Consider the following 16,272-nt stretch of genomic DNA (forward strand, 5'->3'; position numbering starts at 1 on the left):
TTCCTCTCCTGGATGCTTAAGCTGTGAGGCCACAGCATGGCTTGAACACTAGCTGGAGATCTGGTGGTTTGTGTATGTATTTAAGCACTTAGAACATTAGAATAGCATTAATGTTCACTGCTTCTCTAAAGGATTAATAACAATTAGAATAAGGTACTCTTAAAATCCTTAATGTTAGCATAGGACAGGTGATGTTATATACTCTCATGCTGTTGTGGAGAATAGTAAGTATTCATATACTCTCTCAGGAATTTACTGTCTTTACTGACTGACTATTTGTAGATTATACAAGTTTTGACACAATTTTGAAAGCCTTATCTGAAAATCAGCCATAGTATTGTCCGTTTCTGCATTTTTTTTAAAAAAATATGTTATTCTCCATAACCAAGTGAGGAAGTTGGCTGTGTGTTTTATCACTCCCTCCCTTATATTCAGGAAAAAAATACTTTAACTCATGAACTGAGGTCTCTTGCTTCCAGAACTGGAGTTTCTTTATGGGCTGTGGAGCAAAATGGCAAAATAATAGCTGTCATGTTTGTATACAGCAGAACAAGACAGTACTGTAATATTATCAAGAATATCTATCATAGTGGTACTGAGGTACATCTGTGGATGTTTTTTTTTTATATATTTCTAAGGAGCAGCATTCATATGTTTATCGTACCTTCAGAATCAGCTGAAGAATGGGGTTGGTGAACATGGCACTTGACTATGAGTTTTCAGTATGAAGAAAGAGTCCTTTTTGTTTAATCATATACTGTAATGGAATACTTTTGATTACAAAAGCTTGTGCTATTTATTGTTATTAATATTCTACTTAATGTTATTACATCTAAAGCATGTGTAATCTGTTTTCTCTATCATACAAATTTACTTGTAGAGAAAGAATATAGAATGGATAATACTTTTTGTTCAGAATCCCTTAAAGAATAAAAAACCTGTAGAGGCTTTCCAAAACTAAGTGAAAAGACCCCAGTCCAAGGCTTCTGACCTGCGTATAACTGCAATATGTTCACATGCAGCCCTTACGCTATAACAGTGCAATAAAAATGGTAGCAGGACTGTGCTAGTACCAGAACTGAGGAATAAATTAAATCACAGCTGTGGGTGGAAGCAAGTCAGCAAGTCGGCATCACCAGTCAGCACAGCACCACCAGCATCACATAGCCCCAGGACAACCATGAGGCACTGAGCCTGGGGAACCATAATCTCATTGCTGTAGTGTATAACTATCTACCTTACAGGGTCAGCCAGAGTCCCCTGTGTGAAGGAATACATATGAGACAGTCAAAACAAATTCTCAGGAAACTTCCCTCAGGCCTCAAAGTAATGAGTCTAATGTTCAGCTCTTGGTTATCACAATTTCAAACCCCCCAGAAAATCCCATTCACTATTTGCCTTTGCTAGTGCAAGAGGACCTGAGAGAGGCAGAACTGCTTCTTCCAGCCTCAGCTCATGCTGGTGCTGTTGCCCTACATTCCACCAGGGAAATAAGCCTCACAGAGACAATCCTGTGTGTACTGGTCAGGTAATTCTATTTAAAGCTGACTTTTCTCCACTGAGTTGGAGCAAACTTGTTTCCAGACAATTATCATATAACTTATCTTTATATGAGCCCAATTCATTAAGAAGGGAAGCTTTTAGAGAAATGAATGAGTACAACTCTACTGACAAAGCTCTCTGCTCATTAAAAAACTGTTTATGATTTGATGTGTACAGTTCAGTTTTCTGTAAGGAGTGGTGAAGAAATGCAGGTAAAATTTGATAGAAGCAACAACAGATAACACGTGTTGGCATAAAGAAATCTCTTCTTATAGTAATCCTTCCGAACACTAATGACATATGCTCTAATATTATTGTCAGAGAAACAGCAATATACTGTGCTCTGAGGCAATGTCAAAGATTCCTGAACCTGATGTTGCTCCTCTGCTAACATGGCACGACAGTGTTATTAAATTAGCACTTTACAATGATTCATACCCTCTTCCCATTGTGCTGATTTTGCCCAGTCCTGCAGTGAAAAAACAGTCTTTCTAAAGTACCAATCTATATAATTAAGAATGAATTTTCTTTCAATCATTGTGTTGCCCTAGAAAGGAACTCCACCCTAATTAAATAATGCTATTTTTCCCCATTATGTTCAAAGAGTCCAAACCTGATTACATGAGCCCTCGTCTCTTTTGTCACGAATTAATATTCTCACTGCTATACAAGCACAGGAGGAGGCAGCCGATCTGCAAGGTATGTGCATGAGTGAATGTGTGAGGAAGAAGTGGAGGCTGCTGTTAAAAGGGAGGTGAGGAAACCAAATTAGCAAGGGCAAATCTGAGCGAGGGCTTTTATGTGCAAGATGCTCTTCCTGCACAACTGAAGACCTTTGGGTTGCCTAGAAAGGAAAATGGCATCAAGCTTATTTCTGCAAATATTACTTTATACGTACTTTGAGCACAGAAATGGGATATGCTGGGTTATTAGCAGAACCCAAAGCCTGCATCAAGTGGTAACACTTCCTGAAAGATGAACATCATCCATCAGAAATCACTGAAGATCTTTAACACGGTACAAGTACTTAGGTTGTTCCTGGCCCTGAGTCTTTATAGCTCTGACAAAAGGACCTGCCTGTTTACTTTTCAGCATTTCAACCTGGACAATCCAGGGACAACTTATGTTTTATTTGATTCCACTCATGCATATTTTGGGACCCAGAGAAACACCCTTTTGCTGTTTGCCTCACTCCTAATGACAACATGAGTTACTCAGCTTTTATTATTCATACATTCCTGTGACTCCCTCCCTCATCTCCCCTGCCTTTGCTCTTTTGCCCCTCGTCCTATCATGCAGTCTGTCCTGCTGATACACCCACGTGCTTTACCCCCACTGCTTGCTTCTTTTAGTGCTGCTCTGTCATTTGCTGGTGTCTCTGGAGAACTGCTAGTCTTTTTCTCTGCTCCAGTCTCATCAATGTCTTCACATTTTTTTTTTTTTTTTAAGAAAAAAAAAGAAAGAGATAGAATGTACTTTTGCCTTGCAGAAGGTTCATTTCCCTTTCCTGATATAAATGTAGGAGTTTTACAGGCTCTCTGTTCCTTTAACCTCTGCTGTCCTGCTAATGCCCTCCTGTCTCTCACTCAGTGAGTCTCACCCTCAGAGGAGCAACCTGCCTCTATGTGTGCCACGTTTTCTCCTTGTTCCTGACCAACGCCTCAGTCTAGACTGAGCCCATCTGGAAGGCTACTGTGGAGACGATTTTCCACAGCTTGCTTTATCCCTTCATTTCTTCTCCTTAGTTTTTTCCAGTGAAATTCAACTACTCCATTCACCTGCAAGGCTCTCTGTGGCTTGTCCCACCTGGTTTGTCCCCTCCTGTCAGCATGAGAATGCACTGCTGATGAGCCATTAGCTTGTTGTCAGCCACTTAATAGATTTCAAACTTTCACACACTTTCTTTTTTTGCTGCTGTTTAGGAGAATTTTCCACCAGACAATGCAAATTTTACCAGTTTTCCTGGTTCATAAACCTTTTTAGGGCTTTTCTATCATGCCTACAAAAAAGGTGACAATGGTCAAACAGGACGTGCGCTGAAACTAAAAACTAGTATTCCCCCTTTGTTTACCTGTCTTCCCTATTTTCTGACGTATAGGTTGACTGGTTTGTTTTGTACTTTGAAGGTTAGCTCTTTTGGACAGGAGCTGCTGCTTTGCTTTGCAGTCATATGGTCCTGAGCACTGCTGGGGGCTTTTAAGTGATATATTGTTAGAAACATATTTGAGCTTGTGGGTCTAAAGCACAAATAGTCAGTCCAGTAAAGAAATTCCTGAGAGAGTACATGATTACTCACTATTCCCATCTCTCCACAAGGGCATGAGACTATTTAATGTCACCCGTCCTATGCTAACATTAAGGATTTTAAGAGTACCTTATTCTAATTGTTATTAATCCTTTAGAGAAGCAGTGAACATTAATGCTATTCTAATGTTCTAAGTGCTTAAATACATATACGGACCACCTTTCTGTAACATTTGATTACCTTGCAATGTTTAATGGAATTATCCTGGCAACATCTTTCTGAAATATTTAAGAACCGCTGTTTGTATAGTACAGGCAATAATTGGCATGAATTAAGCAACCTGCCAAAGGTCATACTGTAAGTCTGCAACAAAGCAGAGATTTTGAAGCTGGCATCCCAACTGCATAGCTATGTTATTGCATCTTAATAACACAGTTATGCTTCATGATCTTTTAAATCAATCTGACAGCATCGGAGCTTGAAAGGTATTATGCATGACGCAGACTTCGCAGAATTACAAATAGTATACATTTACCGTAACTAGTATGGATGGATAATTACATATTACAAATTTTAAAGCATGAAATAATAATTTTAATGATTGCATGAAGCATATACTCAAGTATAAATACAGGAAGGAACAAAAAGGAATTACGACTAATATATAGTACATAAAAGTCAGTGGACAGGATTGCTATGAAAATGGTCAATACTTTTATGTAACAGTTTACTTATGGTTTTATTTATTTGGTATGTAAGTTGCCATCAATAATGTAGACACAATACATAAGAAATGCTTTCCCCCCACTCATTTTACTGGAATAATATTACACAGTTCATCTTTTTGAGGGCTATATAACTAAAAACCAAATTGGCTAAGGTGATGCCTTCACATTAGTCTTATTCCCATAACTCAGGCACTTAGTTCCACTAAAATCAATACACTTGTGAGTGTGTAAGTGAGGAGTAAAAGACAAGCATAATAAATACCTTTAATCCTGTGATGGCAAATAGCTATGTAATTCTGCCACACTTATCTCCAAGGCTGATCTTTTATTTGCATATTTTCAGAGTTTTGATCTACAAATGGATTTTAATTTGTCGACTTTTGCGAGAACAGCCTTGTGGGAGTAGGGGCAGGTCATGCATAATCAAAGAGTAAAACACAGGCAGGAGGAAGATGTAGAGAATCTGAGCTCTGTTTCTGTATGAAATGCAATTACCATTATTATAATTTCCTTGTACCACACAAAGGCCTTACTGTACTGGGTACCATCCACATTTGGAGGCTTTTTGAGAGATGCAGATCTCTATCTATGAAAATGGTACAGTGTCTTATAAACTGAACGTGAAAAATTTAGGCATGCTTTATTTAGTCATGCTTTCCTCTATGCAGCACTCAGGAAGAGGCACAGAGAAATTAAATTACTTTCACAAGGACATGGTGGTAGACTTGGTAAATATTATACAAAATGCAAGTCAAATTTCACAAACCAGTAGCAAATCAAATCTCCATTAGTAACACTGACCTCATTCTTTACCTGGAAGAGTTCTCTCCAGAGATCAGTAATTTAAGTATATCTATCCTTGATAACCCAGTAGTCCTGAAAATGAAATAGCTTCTCTAATGTAAGCAGCAAGAATCAATAAACATTAAGCACATAAGGACACTTTAATGTATGAAGCATATGGGTATCCAAGCCATGCCATCTCCAAACCAGTTCATTTTGGTAACATGTAGGCACCAAGGACAGGCAGAGTTGTGGTCCTTGTAGAGCACATTGGATAGTCCAGGTGCTCAAGACGTCCTAGCTCTGTAAATGGGACTTCCCTGGGAGAGAAGAGTCAAGTGGAGAATTTTGCCCATTATGTGAGCACAGGCTGCACTGAGGGTTAGCTTTGTGCAACAAAACAAATGAAATAGCTGTGACTGAAACTATGCATTTTTCTCCACGCGCCAGCATGGCATTACGTAAATTATTGTTGCTGTCAAATTGCAATGAAGCTAAGATCTCACCTTGACAGATTTCACTATGATATTCACCAAGAACTGGGGAGGGTGGGAAAGGAGGGAGTTGTTCCATAGAAACACCTTCCCCACACGTTTTCCCAGACACCAGGGTTTCACACAAAGCAGAACAAATCACAGTCTTAGCAGTTCAGTTCAGTTCAGTTCCATACAGCTGCTTGCTGCAGGTGGTGCCCTAAAAATACGTTTGTTTATTTTGAAGCACTGCAGGCTGCAAAGCTGCACTCAAGAATGAAATAGATTCCCCTCCCTCGAACTCTCCCTTCTTCACTGTGAAGCCTTTTGTATCTTTTTAACTTGCTGGAAGAAGATGGTAAGACACAGAGATAAAGTGGTAGCAATGCGGCTCAGTCTCAGAAGAACCAAATGGGAAGTATTGGTATGGAGCACAGAGTAAAAACTGCCAAGCATAATGTATGACACTGAGATTTTGGTGGTGTACCACTTCAGAGAGGCAACTGCCACAATAACTGAGTGGTGGAAGTTTTTCCAAATAGATTTTCATAAATATAAAAAAACCCCAACAAACCAGACAGCAATTGGGCAAGAAGTAACGTGCTGATGTGGGAATGGCTACAAGATAGACATAAACAAGCATTATATGGTCATTTTTATATCTGTGATGCAGGGATTGATTTACTGATACGCACTACAGATTCTGCAGTCTTCCACTGGCAACACCCAATGCACTAAGTGCTCTGTGCCATGGGACAAAGGAGCGGTTGTGGCTGCTTTGCAGCCCCTATTATCACTGTGAGTTATTCCAGCCCTGCTTTGCATACATAAATGCTAAATACCCAAATTGGGATAATCCTTGTTTTATCAGAGCATTTTCTTGCACAAATTAGTTCTCAAATATTTTTTCCCCATTTTGAAGATTTTTTAAACCATGAGCATTCAGCTGCTCAAAGTATAGAGACCACCAAACTGAATTTTCTGTTACTTCTTCAGTGTGAGCTAAACTAACAATTTTGCCCAATTGTTTATCCTGAGCAAAATCCACTCCTCGGGATAAGCTGGCAAAATATCTGTGCATCATCACTTCTGTCTCTTTTTAGTCTCTGAGGCTGGTATTACACAATGTACACCTTCATTCTGTACACTAGGGAGTGCCTTGATCTTTGGGATCATTTACCTTCCAGTTGCTTTAATTACTACTTTGTTTAAGCAGCAGAAGAAATTAAAATTCTCCAAAATTTCACTCTTAAAAAAATAAAATCTGTGTTGACTTGCACAAAATTAGCAGCAGCATTCATATGGTTCACAATCTGGTGCTGTTTGCTTCTAGGACACATTGCTCCAGGGATTGAAGGTCTCTTGGAAACTATGAGTATTCTGCACCTCCTCAGCAGAGTGTCTGTCTGCAATCCTTGAACTATTCCACAGCCCACCTTGAGGCTTGCTTTTTAGAAAGTCTAAACTATGGGGGTTTTATAGCTTTTGTCTTAGCTGTCATATTCTTTTCACTAAGTAATCCACAGCAAATATCACATCTATGTGAAGCCTAACCTCCTGTAGCTGGGCTCCTTGTGAGATTTCTGGCAAGCTGTACAAAGTACACTCAGAATAATGTTTTCAAAGACTGATATAAGTGGTCCTCAGTGAAGCTGAATGTCTTTGTAACTTTTTATCTGTAAGCAGTAGAAAACATCCTTAAAAACATGCTGCACTGCCACCAGTCCTTGAAAAATCCAAGATCAACATTAGCTTGATCATTGTCATGAACATACAGAAATACAAATAGAAAGCAAGTAACCAATTTGTAGGTTGCAATTTATAGTTTTACAGTTAAAGTGCAAGTTCCACTTAAGTGCCCATAAAAGAAAATTGAAAGGAAAGATTTATTTCTTTATACTAAGTGGAGATAAATCTGACCTAAGTATTTGGTTTGTTGAAAGATAGTTTGCTTAAAAACCAAGCAATATCTACTCCTCTAACTTTGTGTTATGTGTCACTGAGCAATATCAGGTAATTCCTCTGTTTCTCACCACATTTAACATGATAGTGAATTCATACTAGCTTTTCTATTTGAAAAAGAACCCCATGCCAACAATTTGAAATGTGAAAATTATGTAAACAGTAAAGTTGCAAGAACTAGCTTCGGAAAATTGACCCTTACTTATTCTGTGTAGCTCTTTACCTATGATAATCACATTTACGTTAACATGAATGGAAATATAAAAAATGGAAATATGTTAGCTGGGTACAGCTAGAGGATTACCAACGGTTTGTTATTCTGAACCATTCCCCTGGCTTGCAAAGAATGACTGTATCTAAAAACATAGCTCTGTTACAGTACAGACACACACAAAACCTTGTTGCATCAGGAACCGAAAAGAGCTTGAACTATCTGTTCCTTGAGTTTCATGTTCATAATTCATTACATACAAAAAAATAAGGCAGAAAAATAAGCCCAAATATCTCCTTCAGAGGATCTGACATTAGAAAGGCTCTACAGAGGGATCTGGACAGGCTGGACTGCTGGGCTGAGGTCAATTGTATGAGGTTCAACAAGGCCAAGTGCTGGGTCCTGCACTTGGGTCATGCAATGCTGCAGGCTTGGAGAGGAGTGGCTAGAAAGCTGCTTGGCAGAAAAGGACCTGGGGGTGCTGGTTGACAGTCAGCTGAATATGAGCCAGCGGTGTGCTCAGGCAGCCAAGAAGGCCACCAGCATCCTGGCCTGTATAAAAAATAGTCTGTACTCAGCACTGGTGAGGCCAAGTACTGTGTTCATTTTTGAGCCCCTCAGTACAAGAAAGACATTGAGGTGCTGGAGCATGTCCAAAGAAGGGCAATGAAGCTAGTGAAGGATCTAGAGAACAAGTCCTATGAGGAGCACCTGAGGGAACTGGGGTTGTTTAGCCTGGAGAAAATGAGGCTGTGGGGAGACCTTCTCACTCTCTACAACTACCTGAAAGGAGGTTGTAGTGAGGTAGGTCTTGGTCTCTTCTCCCAAATAACAAGCAATAGAACAAGAGGAAATGGCCTCAAGTTGCACCAGGGGAGGTTTAAATTGGATATCAGGAAAAAAGTTTTCATCGAAAAGGTTGTTAAACATTGGAACAGGCTACTCAGGGAAGTGGTTGAGTCACCATCCTTGGAGGTATTTAAAAGATGTGTAGATGTGGTGCATGAGGACATGGTTTAGTGGTGAACTTGTCAGTGTTAGGTTTATAGTTGGACTCAACAATCTTAAGGGTCTTTTCCAACCTAAATTATTCTACGATTCTTTGAGTTGAGCTTGAGTGATAACAACTGCTTGTAAATTAAACTGTAAAGCTATTTTAATCTGACTTACTTATTTACACTGATTTTGTTGCACTTTTCTCTTTGTCTCTTTTGCACCAGCTCTAGCTTGTCAAAACTGCAGGTGTGAATTATTTGAAGAAAGGGTTGCTTTTGTCTTCCAGACCTATCTAGTGCCTGCCTTGCTACCTACTTGATCACAGTCCCTTTGCTCTGCTACAACATGGTCGGCTGAGGAGCACGGTGGAGATGTGGGATGGCTCCACTGAAGGATGGTAGCTGAGCTTTCAGGTGAATCAGCCACCAACATTTTACATAGAGCCCACATAAAGATGTATTGACACAGAGGTATTTTGTCACAAACTCACCTGGTACTTAGCCATTTATAGCTAGGCTAGGGAATAGACAGATGGAAAAGTTGCTCACTTTTTGGGTAGCTGAGGGCCACATTATATATTATGGACTGTCCAACTGTCTTGCATTAACTTCTGGATCTGGCTAACCAGATTCCATCTCTCTTTTGCTACCTTGGTGCCTCTTAGGACAAAATATTGGAATCTCATGACTAAAAAATGTATATAGAGGGAGTCATGCACCCAGGCACTTATCCGAATTTAGTTGTATAGTAATAGTTTTATTTACAGTCATACATATCTCCACCTGTGCATAAACATGTTTGTATCACTAAGGCAAACATAAAAATGCAGATCACAATTCAATGTAATTAATTCATTGTTTATGTCATCTTTTCACCTAGGTCAGAGACAACACAAGGCAAAATTATTAATACAGGTAAATACGTTTGAAAAACCTACCCCCTAACAAGTGGTTTTCATTCCTTATAAATTTTCTGCGGTGTAACAGTGGATTCTTATCCTCTTAAAAATATTTAAGATTTCTGGTTTTTATTTTTGTACAAGTACAACATTTTGTTCTTTTGGGAAGAACCTTTTCCATTCACCTCAAGTGCATATTGACTAATATGTTTAAAGACAAATTGATCAATTTTGAGTCCTGTGAACTGACCAGTGAATCTATTTTTACTGTTGAAAATTTCTCCTTCATTTTGACTTTTCTTTTATATTCAATTTGGCTTTCACAGCAATAGCTGTAGATTCTTTTGATGCCACAACCTGTATCATATAGTTTAATTTTAAAGTAGTGTGCTATAAATGATTTGTGGTATGGTCAATGACCAAAATGGGGGTCAGCAAACGAATGTGTCATGTCGGCAGTTCTCACAGAAATAAACAAGTACGTTGGAGTTTTTGGTGTACAGATGTCTTGAACTGGAAGCAAGACAACAGAGCTTCGTAACAAAACTAACAGTTAAGAGCCAGAGCTTGCGAACGAATGCCACAATGCTCCACTATTCTGGTCATGATGTTCTGCAAGAAAAAGTCTAGAAAAGGCAGTGGAAGTGAAGCTATCTGTAAACACTTACTGCAAGGAAGATCTGAAGAGAACTGTGAGCCACTTCTATGTACTGATATTCAAGAAAACACCCCGAGACAGTGATATAACGATGGTCCTCTGGTGCCCAGTCTGGGGCTGGGGTTACTGAGGTCACGGTGCAGCCCGGCCCATTCTCCATCCACCAAGAACGATGCATTGAGATATTAAAGGTCAGAATGAGATCTGTTTCCTGCAAAAGAACAAGTAAAGAATTAACACGTTGGGATGGTACTCCAGTATCAAATGCCTCAGGAAGAGATTTCACAGAATGCATAAAGAAGCAAAGAGCAGCGGTAAAACTGCACTGTCACATGAAATTTAGTGGAGCTTGTCTGCAGCAAGCACAAGTAGCTGTACCTTGGCAGGCAGAATTGCCTTGGAGCAGAAGAATAATCCTTCAAGCCAGGATCTGTTCCTAGACCTTACGGTAGCCTAAACTATAGCAGTCATTTCTGTTACATTGCCCATTTTCCTGTGGAAACCATAAGGACTGATGGATGTCTACATTTTACACAGCAACCCTTGTCTGCTCAGTTCCTAGAAATACGGACTGTATCTCGGTGGTCTGTTGTACCAAACTATAGAAGAGACCTTGGAAGCCAGGACTTCAGAGACTTTAATATGTGTGGGTCATCTGCAAGTAGTTTTGTTTCATGGAACCTGTGAAGCAGACCTATGGTAGTTCTGCTGAAATATTGGAAAAGACATAAAAAAAAAAAAAAGATTCTGTACATTTTCTTAGAAGTATAGCCTCTTTGTAATGCCTCTTTCAGATTTCTAACTTCCTAGGAGTCTGTGAGGAAGCAGCTAGTGAGTGTTGCCTAGTCTACACACTGCTTAGGTTGTTAAAAAGGAGGGACAAAAAAGCCTGCCACCTTTAACTCCCATGCAGCTAGTGCAATGGAGTAGCTTGTCAGCCATGCTTTCCATTAAGTTCACATCTGTAAATAGTTCATAAAGGATTAATAAATTATTAATATACATCATAAACAATACTACGGATATGACTTTCATAAATTATACGTGGTTGCACATTACTTGAGGATGTTATACATAGTTATAACAAAATTATGGACTTTGTGGACTCTGTAAGAGCCTACAGTGTTTACCAATCCTTTATAAATTATTTGTAAATGTAACCTCATTGTAAAGTGTGACTATCTAGTCTGTGTGCACATGTGCTCAGTCATGCAAAAGAAATAATTTTTAAGTAATGTCTTTGCAGAGCCAAACTCTCCCCACACCTAACCTACATTTTTTTCAGCCTGTTGATGACATTAATAATTAAGAATCTCATAAAGATTTTAAAATCTAACATTTAATTAGGTTTATCGTGCCAAAAGGAATAAATAGAATGCCATTCTATAGATATGTTGTGTCCACATTTCCCTCCCTTTAAAATAGTAATTTTTTCAATCCCACTTATTTTCCCTCTTTGCACGAACTCATGCAAAGGGAACTCCATCCAGAGAGGTCCTACATAATGTCATGACTGACATGTCAATCGATCCATGATGACACTTGACAAGGTAGTGTAGCCTACCATTTTTTCTTTAAGCTGCAGTTCTTGTCTAAAAATGCAAAAATTTTGTACATTTAAAAAAAATCAATTATTACCCTGTAAAAGCACATCAAGCTATCAGATGGCAAGAAGAACCATAAATATTTTTGCAATTAATAATTACCCTACATTCTCACCACAGCCCAATTCAGTAAATAATAAGCTGTCTGAGAAAACATAAGATGCTTCACATTAATTCAGTCATGCAATTAACTTCAAGCATTTGAAGATGATCAAAGCAACAATGAACTTTGTATAAACTATGCAAATTCACCCCAAATAGATATATTTACCTATGGCTTCTACCTAGTTTTCACCTTCAACAAACCTCTCCTTTCTGTGAATCCTTCCCTACCAAAGCTGAAGACACTGGAAAGTATCTGCCAGATGTTTCTTGGAAATGAGCATTTTTACCTTATATCCAAGCCAGAAGACTATTTCTCTTTCTGGAGTCAGGACTGTTACAGCCCCTCAGTAGCACACTGGCCTTCTCAGCTAGTATAAGAAGTTGAAGAATGGGTATCTTTGGAGTAACTTTGCTTAAAGTAAAAGATTTATTCCTGAATTACTAAAATTGAAATCCATCATGTTATTGTCAGAAGACCTTTAAGCCATTCTAGTTACCATGGAAAATTCTTAACCTCTAGTCTCTTATCAGAGACACAGCATGAATGAATAGGACTCATTGTCTAGCTCTACTTTATCATTTGCAATACCTTCAGAAGAATCATGATGGACTAAAAAAATTTTACAAGGTGTAGACAAGGGATGAAAATGTATTCCTTTGATAAAGAAAGGGATTAACTGGCTTGCAGGAACTGAGTATTTGTTATGCATCTGCCAGATAAAGTTAAAATGGATCAGGAGGAGCTAAACATCAAGATCAAAATGGCTCTCTGGTTAGAACATCATTGCTCATGATGGTCATGCTTGCTTACAAAGGGTGCACTAATCCAAAACTTTACAGGTTAAAAGCACAAGTAAATTTCCAATTTACAAAGAAAATATAATCACACATTAAAATATTTATAATTACATAAAACTTCACAAAGTCCAGCTTGCTTCCATCCCTGAATTTATCCCCACATGATTTTGTGAAATAATTCATTATATTTAGAAAATTCCCTTGCCCTCAAATAATCTTTTTGCAGTTAAATTGAATGCTGTGATTAGGACTAAATATTCTTGTTTTGTTCAGGAATAGTTTTTTAGTGCTTACCAGTAAAAAATTACAGATCTTTATGAGATCTATATTCTATTCTTATCCTCAAGTAATCATTAAGATGTTGTGCTTTTTCCTCTGCTCATAAAATAGACCTAATACTTGTCACAGGAATGTTATATTCCTTAATTCTTAATATTAGTAAAAGCAAATAAATCCTCCTGAAAGCCCTTACTTCAAATCTTAAAGAACTTTTAATAATGTTGTTAAGAAAACTTTCAAGGAGTGTAGCTAATACTGTATTGAATCAGTTAACAAACAAGGCCAACTTCAGAAAGCAAAACAATAAGTGGAGGTGAAATCTGATTTTGTTAAGATTAGATATCATCCATGGCTCAGGTCAAACCTGGCTGGAAGAAGAATGATAATGAAGCCAGATTTTCAGAAGCAAACACCTAAGTTAAACCTTGTAAATTCTTGTCCCCAAAATATGTGGGACAAGACTAAATGAGGAAGGAGCCTATTCACTACAAAGTCAGCTGCTGCACAGTTAGCTCTTCTAAGGTATAAATTGTTATGGGCTTTGAACTTGCCTATAACCTTCAAACCATGTACCCCTGTATGCAACCATATAAGCAGAGAAGTTTTTGTTGCTTAGTAGTGAAGGTCACCCAGCTTATGGAAAATTTTTACTTCTTAGTGAGAAAACTGACAAGGACTTGAATCCCCTTGTAGAACTGTGTAAGCCAGGGAGGGGATGATGTATCTATCATTAATGTCTCTTATACTGAAAACATTTAGAGCTACTTTTGGACAAACTCCACTTGCTATTTACTTTATTTACTGTTTGAATACAGTTTTAGTGGATGTATACCAAGTCTACAACAGAAACTGGGGATTTGTTGTACTCTCCAGTGTATTTGCCGTCTGTTTTCTTTCCAACATCTGTGGTTCAAACATTGTTCAGGGAAATACAGAGAAATGGTCTGATAAGCCTTGAAGCTATGAAACCTAACGAGAACTGTTAATACACATTGGGCATGCCGATATGGTGTTGTTCACAGTCTGTATGTCAAGGAAGATTTCATTATCCTAAATTCAACAAACAGCTGCTTCCTTCATGGACACAGAAATACATCTGTATGAGCTTTATTGATGATCGCTGTGCTGCTTTTGTAAATCCTGCTGGTATTTGTAAAGCTTGTTAATGAAAATTGGTGCATTAAAGTAGATTTTGCTATTCATCAAGGAGGAAAAAAACAGAGGAAAATATTTAGTAGGACATCTTTGCTGACATTCTTAAGATGTGCTGGTATTTGTAGTGATCAGGAGAAGTACTGCTGAATTAGAAAAAGGCTAGAGTTTGGAGGACTCAGAGACATCTTCAAATTAAGTCTGTAATTTTATTTCAGCTTAGTTTGTAAAAAATGTTGAGCTCTAATGGTTTTATGCCTGTGTTTAATATGATAAAGAGTTTAGACCCTGGTAAAGGGTCTAGAGAACAAGTCTTATGAGGAGCGGCTGAGAAAATTGGGGTTATTTAGCCTGGAGAAAAGGAGGCCAAGGGAAGGCGGCTGAGAAAACTGGGGTTATTTAGCCTGGAGAAAAGGAGGCCGAGGGAAGACTTTATTGATCTCTACAACTACCTGAAAGGAGGGTGTAGAGAGGTAGGGATTGATCTGTTCAATCAAATAACGAGTAATAGAACAAGAGGAAATGGCCTCAAGTTGCATCAAAGGAAGTTTAGATTGGATATTAGGAAGAATTTCTTTACTGAGAGGGTTATCAGGCATTGGAACAGGTTGCCCAGGGCAGTGGTGGAGTCCTCATCCCTGGAGGTATTTAAGAGTCATGTAGACATAGTGCTTGGGGGCATGGTTTAGTCAGGGACTTGTCAGTGTTAGGTTAATGATTGGATTTGATGATCTTACAGGTCTTTTCCAATCTAGGCAATTCTGTGATTCTGTGGTAGGTAACAACTTCTGTTGGGGTTAACTGCATAGTACATAACATTTTCTGGCTGAGGACAACTGATGACAGAATATGGTAGAAGAAAGCTTTGTAAGAGTTGTCAGAAATGAATACAATCTTTGTGTTAAGAAGCAGCAGGAGGATGGCAGCGCTCAAAATGAAGATAGCTCTGTGTGTATTGTATTACTACTAGTATATATTGTAAATATACAGTCTCTATCTGGTAATTACAATATATTACTGTTTCAACGATTTTGCTAGGTGTAGCTTAGAGAAGCTGATCCCAAACGCAGTGCCAAGAGAAAAAAGAGGTACAAGTGATTCAGGGTGATTCTCTTTGAAAGTCCAGGAAACCTCGCAGGCTCAGGGAAATTAAATTGTACTGAATTCAGTGGTTGTGGCTTACTGTGTCATGGGAAATAAGTTTCTTTAGTTTTTCTAATTAGGAATTGCTGAAATCAGTGCAAACCTGCCAAGCTTCTGCACAAGTTTTGTCAAATACAACCATGTAACCACTTGTTTCATTTTTCAAACTCAAACTAGCAAGAACAGGCTGCTTGGAGACTGAATGATCACACAAGGCTTCAGTGATAAAAGATCAGAGTCTGAAAGCATTTGTAGTTCCGGATGCTGTGGATGCACAGAGGCCTCTAAAGCATTTTTTCTCTTTTGTTATCTCACTTTTCCACTAGAACTAGCTCCCATCAGGCAGTACCATTTTCTCATGCAAGCAGACCTTTTCCTGTCTAAAGAAAAAACTGTTCTCATTGAAGGGTCAAAATAGAGATTGGCAGCTGTGTTTTCTTTTCTCTTTTCTCTTCTTTTCTTTTTTTCTTTTCTTTTCTTTTCTTTTCTTTTCTTTTCTTTTCTTTTCTTTTCTTTTCTTTTCTTTTCTTTTCTTTTCTTTTCTTTTCTTTTCTTTTCTTTTCTTTTCTTTTCTTTTCTTTTCTTTTCAGTTGATATACAGGAAATAACTATTGTATCGTTTTGTAGGGATCATGAATATTTAATGTTCCTGATCCTTTTTCATTCTGAACTGGTTTTTAGCCTCTCTGCTTTTT

At 38.3% G+C, this 16,272-nt stretch overlaps 1 protein-coding gene across 1 annotated transcript; it reads right to left on the bottom strand.

Annotated features, from left to right (window-relative positions):
- Positions 1 to 10,506: 10,506 nt before the first annotated feature.
- LOC104526541 (sodium/potassium-transporting ATPase subunit beta-1-interacting protein 2) lies at positions 10,507 to 10,701 on the bottom strand (the record flags this gene model as incomplete). The annotated part of the gene is made up of 1 exon (XM_010170025.1): positions 10,507 to 10,701. A coding segment is annotated over exon 1 (168 nt), but the record flags the coding sequence as incomplete, so codon positions are not given.
- Positions 10,702 to 16,272: the final 5,571 nt, after the last annotated feature.

The sequence above is a fragment of the Antrostomus carolinensis genome, unplaced genomic scaffold (genome assembly GCF_000700745.2).
Source record: "Antrostomus carolinensis isolate BGI_N321 unplaced genomic scaffold, ASM70074v2 scaffold12926, whole genome shotgun sequence".
In the NCBI taxonomy this organism is placed as follows: Eukaryota; Metazoa; Chordata; class Aves; order Caprimulgiformes; family Caprimulgidae; genus Antrostomus; species Antrostomus carolinensis.